The following is a 12,242-nucleotide window of genomic DNA, read 5'->3' as shown; positions in this document are numbered from 1 at the left end:
CAATGCCACCTCCAATGTTGACCGTAGCAAACTTAATTAAAGGCACCAAAGCCTTTCTCAATACTGACCATGGCAAAAGGTACCAATGCCACCTCCAATGTTGACCGTAGCAAACTTAATTAAAGGCACCAAAGCCTTTCTCAATACTGACCATGGCAAAAGGTACCAATGCCACCTCCAATGTTGACCGTAGCAAACTTAATTAAAGGCACCAAAGCCTTTCTCAATACTGACCATGGCAAAAGGTACCAATGCCACCTCCAATGTTGACCGTAGCAAACTTAATTAAAGGCACCAAAGCCTTTCTCAATACTGACCATGGCAAAAGGTACCAATGCCACCTCCAATGTTGACCGTAGCAAACTTAATTAAAGGCACCAAAGCCTTTCTCAATACTGACCATGGCAAAAGGTACCAATGCCACCTCCAATGTTGACCGTAGCAAACTTAATTAAAGGCACCAAAGCCTTTCTCAATACTGACCATGGCAAAAGGTACCAATGCCACCTCCAATGTTGACCGTAGCAAACTTAATTAAAGGCACCAAAGCCTTTCTCAATACTGACCATGGCAAAAGGTACCAATGCCACCTCCAATGTTGACCGTAGCAAACTTAATTAAAGGCACCAAAGCCTTTCTCAATACTGACCATGGCAAAAGGTACCAATGCCACCTCCAATGTTGACCGTAGCAAACTTAATTAAAGGTACCAAAGCCACCTCCAATGTTGACCACGGCAAGCTTAATGAAAGACACCAATGCCTTTTCCAGTGTTGACCATGGTAAACTTAATTAAAGGTACAAACATCGCCTCCAATGTTGACCGTGGTAAACGTAATTAAAGGTACCAAAGCCACCTCCAGTGTTGATCATGGCAAATTTAATTAAAGGTACCAAAGACTTTTTCAATACCGACCATGGTAAACTTAATTAAAGGTACCAAAGCCAATGTTGACCATGACAAATTTAATTAAAGGTACTGAAGTCTTTTTCAATACTGACCATGGTAAACTTAATTAAAGGTACCAAAGCCAATGTTGACCATGACAAATTTAATTAAAGGTACCAAAGACTTTTTCAATACTGACCATGGTAAACTTAATTAAAGGTACCAAAGCCAATGTTGACCATGACAAATTTAATTAAAGGTACCAAAGTCTTTTTCAATACTGATCATGGTAAACTTAATTAAAGGTACCAAAGCCAATGTTGACCATGACAAATTTAATTAAAGGTACCGAAGTCTTTTTCAATACTGACCATGGTAAACTTAATTAAAGGTACCAAAGCCACTTCCAATGTTGACCACGACAAGCTTAATGAAAGACACCAATGCCTTTTCCAATGTTGATCATGGCAAACTTAATTAAAGGTACCAAAGCCACTTCCAATGTTGACCACGACAAGCTTAATGAAAGACACCAATGCCTTTTCCAATGTTGATCATGGCAAACTTAATTAAAGGTACCAAAGCCACTTCCAATGTTGACCACGACAAGCTTAATGAAAGACACCAATGCCTTTTCCAATGTTGATCATGGCAAACTTAATTAAAGGTACCAAAGCCACTTCCAATGTTGACCACGACAAGCTTAATGAAAGACACCAATGCCTTTTCCAATGTTGATCATGGCAAACTTAATTAAAGGTACCAAAGCCACTTCCAATGTTGACCACGACAAGCTTAATGAAAGACACCAATGCCTTTTCCAATGTTGATCATGGCAAACTTAATTAAAGGTACCAAAGCCACTTCCAATGTTGACCACGACAAGCTTAATGAAAGACACCAATGCCTTTTCCAACGTTGATCATGGCAAACTTAATTAAAGGTACCAAAGCCACTTCCAATGTTGACCACGACAAGCTTAATGAAAGACACCAATGCCTTTTCCAATGTTGATCATGGCAAACTTAATTAAAGGTACCAAAGCCACTTCCAATGTTGACCACGACAAGCTTAATGAAAGACACCAATGCCTTTTCCAATGTTGATCATGGCAAACTTAATTAAAGGTACCAAAGCCACTTCCAATGTTGACCACGACAAGCTTAATGAAAGACACCAATGCCTTTTCCAATGTTGATCATGGCAAACTTAATTAAAGGTACCAAAGCCACTTCCAATGTTGACCACGACAAGCTTAATGAAAGACACCAATGCCTTTTCCAATGTTGATCATGGCAAACTTAATTAAAGGTACCAAAGCCACTTCCAATGTTGACCACGACAAGCTTAATGAAAGACACCAATGCCTTTTCCAATGTTGATCATGGCAAACTTAATTAAAGGTACCAAAGCCACTTCCAATGTTGACCACGACAAGCTTAATGAAAGACACCAATGCCTTTTCCAATGTTGATCATGGCAAACTTAATTAAAGGTACCAAAGCGCTGGGCAGCCTGGAAGAGCCCAGGACACGCGACTGGCGATGCCCGACTCACCAGGATGGTGAACTTGCCGCTCAGCAGCTCCGACCGGAGGGGCTCCTCGTGGGGCTTCAACTTCACGATCCCTTCCTTCAGCCGGGTTTCCTGCGTGACAAGGAGACCGTCGTCATGCAAAGCGGAGAAACCAAGGGACGCACCAACGTGGTTTTTTCCCCAGTCCTCCAAATGGCCAGCTGGGGAATTTCCCACAACCTTTCGGGAAGGAGCCCTGTGGTCAAACTGGTCCAGCCGGCTTTTGCGGGGATGGACACAAAGAATAGCGAAGGATCTTTTCACTTGCTATGCTCTGCGTACCCGATAGGAATGGAAAAGCTCGATGGCTCGGAGGACGTCGAACTTCCGGGCCATGAGGAACTTGACGGCCACGTTCCAGGAGAGCGGAGAGACATTGTATTGCACCGTCCACTTGTTGATCTCCTCCAAAAACTGCTTGGTGGCCTTGTTGTGAGAGAAAAGGAGAAAGTGATATAGTGCTTATTTTCATCCTTAAGAAATGACAATTATATATTGGATTGGATTTTTGTGACCCTTTGCAATGGCTTTCCTCCCATCTTCCAGGTCCAGTTTTCTAAATATGTATACTTTGTGTGTGTGTGGATATATATAATATAAATATAAAATAAATATAAATAATATATAATATACATAATATAACTAGGGAGGAGAGGAAAAGCTTTGCCAATGCAAAAGGGCAAAAGTTCCTAAATGCATGTGTGAATATAGAAATATATATACACACACACACACACACACACACACTTTATATTTCTATTATAGGTACAGTAGAGTCTCCCTTATCCAACTCTTGCTTATCCAACGTTCTGGATTCTCCATCACCCCCTCGAGGTGCCAAAGAAAATGGGCCAAAAATGATAAATACAGTAGAATCTAACTTATCCAACACTTGCTTATCCAACATTCTGGATTATCCAACGCATTTTTGTGATCAATGTTTTCAATATATCGTGATATTTTGGTGCTAAATTCGTAAACACAGTAGAGTCTCATTTATCCAAGACTTGGTTATACAACATTCTGAATTATCCAATGCCCTTTTGTAGTCAATGTTTTCAATACATCGTGATATTTTGGTGCTAAATTTGTAAATACAGTAATTGCAACATAACATTATTGCGTATTGAACTACTTTTTCTATCAAATTTGTTGTATAATATGATGTTTTGGTGCTTAAATTCTAAAATCATAACCTAATTTGATGTTTAATTTGATGTTAATCCTTATTATCCAGGATATTCGCTTATCCAAGGTTCTGCCGGCTCGTTTAGCTTGGATAAGTGAGACTCTATGGTAAGTAAGATCTGACTTGAAATTTTTTGGTCCGTTCCAGGTCTTTTCCAGGAAAATTGGGGGAACTGGATTCCAGAGCCTTTCAGGCAGCTTGAGTCCTTCTGGGCTTTAAAAGGACAAACATATTTCAGACGTGACTCATGGAAAACAAGCCGGGTTTGTGCTCCCTTTGCAACACACATCTCTTTTGGCAAAGGAAAATCTGCTCAATGCCTCAACGGGTGCATGCATCTACACTGTCAAACGGATGCGGTTCGAGCACACTTGAACTTCCATGGATATGGGATACTGGGCATTGTAGTTTGGAGAGCCCCCAAATTAAAGGCGTTGGGGAAACTACAACTCCCAGGACACCACCGGCAGTTCAAACTACATTAACGAACCCACTCTTCCACAACAATCCCCGGGGCTTTGTGCCAAAACAGGTGTCGAAAGTGTCGAACAAGGCAGGCGCATCCGGTTTTGCAGGAGCAGAAGGCAGGCGGTCCAGCCGGGTGGGTCAGAAGGAGAAGAAGGCAGGCAGGAAAAAGGAAATGTAGCTTTCGGGCACAAAAACACACACTTTCCCCAAAGCAGTGCAATTGGATTTCTCCCAGGAAGTTTCCTGGCTTGCCAGGCTTGCCAAGAAAGGCAGCACAGGGTAGTTGATTGAGGACAGCACTATGTTGTTGTTGTTATTATTATTCCCCATATAATAATAATATAAAAATCAGAAACTCCTCAAAGCACAGCAGACAAAAAACCAGTACAAGAAAACCGCACTACAAACTAGAGCTGACAGCTGGCACAACAAAACACTGCATGGAAAGTTCCTTGACAAAATTGAAGGAAAAGCTGATAAAGAGAAGACCTGGCTCTGGCTCACGAATGGGACCCTGAAGAAGGAGACAGAAGGCCTGATCCTTGCAGCCCAGGAGCAAGACATCAGGACAAAGGGAATTAATAATAATAATAATAATAATAATAATAATAATAATAATAGAAGACCTGGCTCTGGCTCATGAATGGGACCCAGAAGAAGGAGACTGAAGGCCTGATCCTTGCAGCCCAGGAGCAAGCCATCAGGACAAAGGGAATTAATAATAATAATAATAATAATAATAATAATAATAATAATAGAAGACCTGGCTCTGGCTCATGAATGGGACCCAGAAGAAGGAGACTGAAGGCCTGATCCTTGCAGCCCAGGAGCAAGACATCAGAACAAATGCAATTAAGGCCAAGATCGAAAAATCAGCTGATGACCCAAAATGCAGACTGTGCAAGGAAACCGATGAAACCATTGATCATATCCCCAGCTGCTGTAAGAAAATTGCACAGACAGACTACAAACAGAGGCACAACTACGTGGCCCAAATGATTCATTGGAACCTATGCCTCAAGTATCACCTCCCTGCAGTTAAGAACTGGTGGGGTCACAAACCTGCAAAGGTTGTGGAAAATGAACACGCAAAGATACTGTGGGACTTCCGAATCCAGACTGACAAAGTTCTGGAACACAACACACCAGACATCACAGTTGTGGAAAAGAACAAGGTTTGGATCATTGATGTCGCCATCCCAGGTGACAGTCGCATTGAAGAAAAACAACAGGAAAAACTCAGCCGCTATCAGGACCTCAAGATTGAACTTCAAAGACTCTGGCAGAAACCAGTGCAGGTGGTCCCGGTGGTGATGGGCACACTGGGTGCCGTGCCAAAAGATCTCAGCCGGCATTTGGAAACAATAGGCATTGACAAAATCACGATCTGTCAACTGCAAAAGGCCACCCTGCTGGGATCTGCACACATCATCCGAAAATACATCACACAGTCCTAGACACTTGGGAAGTGTTCGACTTGTGGTTTTGTGAAACGAAATCCAGCATGTCTATCTTGTTTGCTGTGTCATACAACGTCGTTGTGTCAATAATAATAATAATAATAATAATAATAATAGACATTGACAACATTACGATCTGCCAACTGCAAAAGGCCACCCTGCTGGGATCTGCGTGCATCATCCGAAAATGCATCACACAGTCCTAGACACTTGGGAAGTGTTCGACTTGTGATTTTGTGATACGAAATCCAGCATATCTATCTTGTTTGCTGTGTCATACAATAAAATTATTATTATTATAGGAGATATATATATATATATATATATATATATATCTACACTATATACACACCCCTCTCTCTCTCTATATATATATGTGTGTGTATATATATAGTGTAGGATTGACATATATCTATGCTATACATAAATATATATACACTCTCTCTATATGTGCGCATAGTGTAGGACGGAATACACATATGTTGCAGTATATATATATATATATATATATATATATATATATATATACACACACACACACACACACACACACATACACACACACTATATACATACATATAGCATATAGTATACGATGGACTAATACACATATGTTGTAGGATATATATATATATATATACATACACACACACACACACACTATATACATACATATATGCATATAGTATATGATGGACTAATACATATATGTTGTAGGATTGATATATATCTACACTATACATACACACATTTTCTCTATATGTGTATAGAGTAGGATAGACTAATACACATTTGTTGCAGGATATATATACATATATGCATATAGTATAGGATGGACTAATACACATTTGTTGTAGGATTGATATAGATATATGTACACTATATACACACTCTCTCTCTCTCTCTCTCTCTCTCTCTCTATATATATATATATATATACACACATATAGTATAGGATGGACTAATACACATTTGCTGTAGGATTTATATACACACACACACACACACTATATACTCTCTCTCTATATATATATACACACATATAGTATAGGATGGACTAATACACATATGCTGTAGGATTGATATATATCTACACTATATACACACATACACACCACATATATATATGTATATAGTGTAGGATGGATTAATACACATATGTTGTAGGATTGAGTGCGTGTGTGTGTATATATATATATATATATATATACACACACACACACACTATATGAATATGTATACATACATATATGACTGTGTGTATATCTATTTATCTACACTATATATACACACACTCTCATTCTATGTATGTATATATGTATATAGTATAGGATGGACTAATACATATACATTGTAGGATTGATATATATCTACACTACATACACACACACTATATGAATATGTATACATACATATATGACTGTGTGTATATCTATATATCTACACTATATATACACACACTCTCATTCTATGTATGTATATATGTATATAGTATAGGATGGACTAATACATATACATTGTAGGATTGATATATATCTACACTACATACACACACACTATATGAATATGTATACATACATATATGACTGTGTGTATATCTATATATCTACACTATATATACACACACTCTCATTCTATGTATGTATATATGTATATAGTATAGGATGGACTAATACATATACATTGTAGGATTGATATATATCTACACTACATACACACACACTATATGAATATGTATACATACATATATGACTGTGTGTATATCTATATATCTACACTATATATACACACACTCTCATTCTATGTATGTATATATGTATATAGTATAGGATGGACTAATACATATACATTGTAGGATTGATATATATCTACACTACATACACACTATATGAATATGTATATATACATATATGACTGTGTTGTAGGATTGATACATTATCTACACTATATAGATAGATAGATGGATGCACACCCATACCCATGCATATATATATATAGTAGGATGGATGTATACATATCTTCATCCAACAATTTTATCTCCTTTCTCCTTATTGATTAAATATATATTTATTGTATTTTAAAAAATTATGAATATTTACTTAAATGCCTGCGGAGACCAAAGAAACCTTCTAGGCTTGGCAATGACCCAATTGGCCTTTTCTTATACAACTTTTTAGGGAGAGCTTTATTTTTATTTTTTCTCATAGATTTCTAACCTCCTCCTTGAATGACTCAAGAAAAAAAAAAGAGAACCGGATCTTTCCCAAAGGAAAAGAAGAGCAAGGCTCGAAAATGGAGAACAGGAAAAGATGGAAAGGTTTGCAAAATAATAATAATAATAATAATAATAATAATAATAATAATAATAATAATTTAAAAAAGGATGCGAAGTCGGAAGGCAAGGCAACAAATCCCACCCTAAAGGGAAATACTATACTATCCTTTTAATAATAATAGAGTAAAATAATACATGTAATAATAAATAATAAATACAGGAAAATAATACAAGTAATGATAAAAAGAGTAAAAAAATAAATGCAATAATAATAAGATCAGAGTGAAATAATAAATGTATTAATATTAATAATAATAATAATAATAATAATAATAATAGAGTGAAATAAATGTAATAGCAATAATAATGGAGAAAAATAATAAATGTAATAGTAGCAACAATAATAGAGAAAAATAATACAGTAGAGTCTCACTTATCCAACATTCTGGATTATCCAACGCATTTTTGTAGTCAATGTTTTCAATATATCGTGATATTTTGGTGCGAAATTCGTGAATACAGTAATTACTACATAGCATTACTGTGTATTGAACTACTTTTTCTGCCAAATTTGTTGTATAACATGATGTTTTGGCGCTTAATTTGTAAAATCATAACCTAATTTGATGTTTAATAGGCTTTTCCTTAATCCCTCCTTATTATCCAAGATATTCGCTTATCCAAGCTTCTGCCGGCCCGTTTAGCTTGGATAAGTGAGACTCTACTGTAATAATAATAGAGTAAAATAAATGTAATAGTAGCAATAATAATAGAGAAAAATAATAAATGTAATAGTAGCAACAATAATAGAGAAAAATAATAAATGTAATAATACCAATTATATTAGAGAAAAATAATAAATGTACCATATATTCTCGAGTATAAGCTGACCCAAATATAAGCCAACCAGGACCCTCACCCGAGTATAAGCCGAGGGGGGCTTTTTCAGTCTTAAAAAAAAGGCTGAAAAACTTCGCTTATAATCAAGTATATATAGTATATAAATCCTAAAGGCGTTTTGCAAATTTTTTGGGGGCGGGGGGTCTTTTTAATTTTGGGGCAAGCTCCCAGTTGGGCCTGCATTTCCTTCTGGTTTTTCCTGCTCCGAGGGCCTGGTCTGCCCCTTTCCTCCAATGCAAAAAATAAAATAAAAATATATAAAATAGAGATTGCATTGATAATGTTGGATGCATTTAATTAAGGAGTCGGCGAGGGTCTTTCCTGGAATCCGTGAATACAAAAGGATACGTGCAACCCGTGCTGCCTTTTCGGAGAACTCCATTCCTGGAAGACCCCAACTTTGCACATTTCCCCCTTCTTCGGCCTCCTCCGTTCGTCCCAAATTCCCCCAAGGTTTTGGAAAAAAATAACATTTATATTTTTTGGAAGGGATATGAGGAATCCTCGCTTGTTTTTCTTTGCAGAGAGAAATGAAGAGAATCATATGATGCTTTGCAAGGTTTAGATTACAGCTAGATTTCCTAAGAATGTATATTTCTCTGTCTGTATATATCTCTGTATGTCTATCTATCTAGCGATATAGACACAGAGGCATATATTACATATATTCACAGACATTTCTGTGTATCTATATCTATATATACACACACAAACATATACACAAATACATATTTAGGAAGAAAGGCTTGGCCAATGCAAAAAGGCAAAAGTTCTTCTAAAGTCCAAGTTCCTAAATGCATGTGTGAATATAGTTTTTATATATATAAATTTATATTTATTTTATATTTATATTATAGGGATTATGATATCACTTATATGTATAATTGTATCATTTATATTACTGTATATATATTGTATTATTTATATTATATATATTATATCACTTATATTATATATATTATATCACTTATATAATTATATTATTTATGTTATATATATTAAGATATTGTTTATATTTATTTTATATTTATATTATAGGTATTATGATATCACTTATATGTATAATTATATCATTTATATTACTGTACATATATTGCATTATTTATATTTATTTTATATTTATATTATAGGTATTATGATATCACTTATATGTATTATGATATCATTTATATTACTGTATATATATTGTATTATTTATATTTATTTTATATTTCTATTATAAGTATTATGATATCACTTATATGTATTCTTATTTATATTACTGTATATATATTGTATTATTTATATTTATTTTATAAATATATATATATATATATATATGTATAATACAAATATATTCACACATGCATTTAGGAACTTGGACTTGGACTTTTATTTATATTTATTTTATATTTATATTATATATAATGTAAGTGATATCATAATAAATGTAATATATATATATATATATATATATAGATGTAATAATACATGTAAGTGATATCATAATACCTATAATAGAAATATAAAGTAAATATATATATATATATATATATATATATATATATATATATAATATACACACATGCATTTAGGAACTTGGACTTTTATTTATATTTATTTTATATTTATATTATATATAATGTAAGTGATATCATAATAAATGTTTTTTATATATATATATATATATAATAAATGATATAATAATACATGTAAGTGATATCATAATACCTATAATAGAAATATAAAGTAAATATAAGTATATATAATATATACACACATGCATTTAGGAACTTGGACTTTTATTTATATTATATATAATGCAAGTGATATCATAATAAATGTTATATATATTAATAAATGTTATAATAATACATATAAGAGATATCATAATACCTATAATAGAAATATAAAGTATATATATATATATATATATATATATATATTCACACATGCATTTAGGAACTTGGACTTTTATTTATATTATATATAATGCAAGTGATATCATAATAAATGTTATATATATTAATAAATGTTATAATAATACATATAAGTGATATCATAATACCTATAATAGAAATATAAAGTATATATATATATATATTCACACATGCATTTAGGAACTTGGACTTATATTTATATTTATTTATTTTATATTTATATTCTATATATCCACACACACATGAAGTACACATTTTTAGAAAACTGACCTGGAAAATGCCTTTGCAAAGGATCACATACCATTTAAAAAAGATCCTTCCCATTTCCTAAATTTTGCAAGCATATTTGATATACATGAATATGAACATAAATATATCTCTCTCACACCCACCCACATATACATACACATATATGTACACATGTTTAGGAAATGGGGCTTGATGCAACATACAATGCAAAAAAATAAAGCCTACAAGAGAAGAAGAGAAAGGCATTTCAAATCTGCAGGCCCAGAACAACAACATTAAATTAAATTAAATCCAATTTTTTTTGGGTCTTACCTGCTCTTCCTCTGGGCTCAATTCTGCAGCCATTTCTCCCCTTCAATCCGGATTGAAGTTTCCCAAACACTTTGAACCCAAAATATTCTCTTTTTTTGAGTTGCTTCTAATTCTTCTTCCCACTTTCTGCAGGAGCCAAAACCAAGCCTTAAACGCTTCTTTTCAGAAAAACAAAACAAAACACTGTCCCTTTAAATCTTTACATTGGGGTGGGGGAAAAAAAAACATTTCTTGAGGATATTCTTTTTTTTAAAAAAAAAAACGAATAAATAATCTATATAAAGAAAGACAAGAGGAGGGGGAAATAAAAATTGCAAAAATATTTAAAATTTTTTGCAAATTATTATTAATAAAAATTATTATTATTATTAAGGATTAAGGTTCTTTCTCCCAAAGTTTTGGGTGTTTTTGCAATAAAATAAAATGCAAAATCTGCCCAAGGCATGCTGCAAATCAGAGGAATCTGCTGAAATATTGCAAAAGAATAGGAAAAGGGTGGGAAATCCCCCCACTTTCCCGCTTTGGAGGCCAAAAAGGGCCAGAGAGTGTCCCCCAGGGATGGATCCAGGCGAGCATAATCTTCCCCTGGCCTTTTTCCCCCTTCCGAGGGGGCGACAGGAAGCCAGCCCTCTTTGCAAATTCCTGGCTCCCCTGGTTTTTTTTTTTTGTGCAAATTCCTGCAAAGCAGGGCGACGCCAGGCCCGGGCATTAGGCCACGCCCCCCTCCGCGCCCAAGCCACGCCCCCCTCCGCCTGCCTCCATTCACAACTGGGAGACTCATTCAAGGAGGAAGGGGAGGGGGAGGGGCAGGAAGAGAAGAGGGGAGGGGGAGGGAAAGGGGGGGGACAGGAAGCAGGAGGGGGGGGAGGGAAGGGAAGGAAAAAGAGCGGAGAGAGAGAGAGGGACTGGCTTGCTGGGCTGAGCTGGCCATGTTCAGGTAGCACTCTCTCCTGACATTTCGCCTGCATTTATGGCAGGCATTCCCAGAGACTGTAAGGTCAAGATA

The 12,242-nt window shown here is 35.1% G+C and overlaps 1 protein-coding gene across 1 annotated transcript in view; it reads right to left on the bottom strand.

Moving 5' to 3' along the window:
• The window catches only part of ptpn9 (protein tyrosine phosphatase non-receptor type 9), a 26,794-nt gene extending 14,762 nt beyond the window's left edge, over positions 1-12,032 (bottom strand). Inside the window, exons 1-3 of the mRNA XM_062963631.1 lie at positions 11,237-12,032; positions 2,747-2,890; positions 2,447-2,536 (exon numbers count right to left, since the gene is read on the bottom strand). Of these exons, the coding sequence (XP_062819701.1) occupies positions 2,447-2,536; positions 2,747-2,890; positions 11,237-11,269 (267 nt within the window). The 5' untranslated portion in view covers positions 11,270-12,032. The remainder of the gene's footprint in view (positions 1-2,446; positions 2,537-2,746; positions 2,891-11,236) is intronic.
• Between the last annotated feature and the right edge of the window lie 210 nt (positions 12,033-12,242).

The sequence above is a fragment of the Anolis carolinensis genome, unplaced genomic scaffold, assembly GCF_035594765.1.
Source record: "Anolis carolinensis isolate JA03-04 unplaced genomic scaffold, rAnoCar3.1.pri scaffold_11, whole genome shotgun sequence".
NCBI lineage: Eukaryota > Metazoa > Chordata > Lepidosauria > Squamata > Dactyloidae > Anolis > Anolis carolinensis.
The sequence above is the reverse complement of the archived record's forward strand: the minus strand, read 5'-3'. Positions and strand labels throughout refer to the sequence as shown.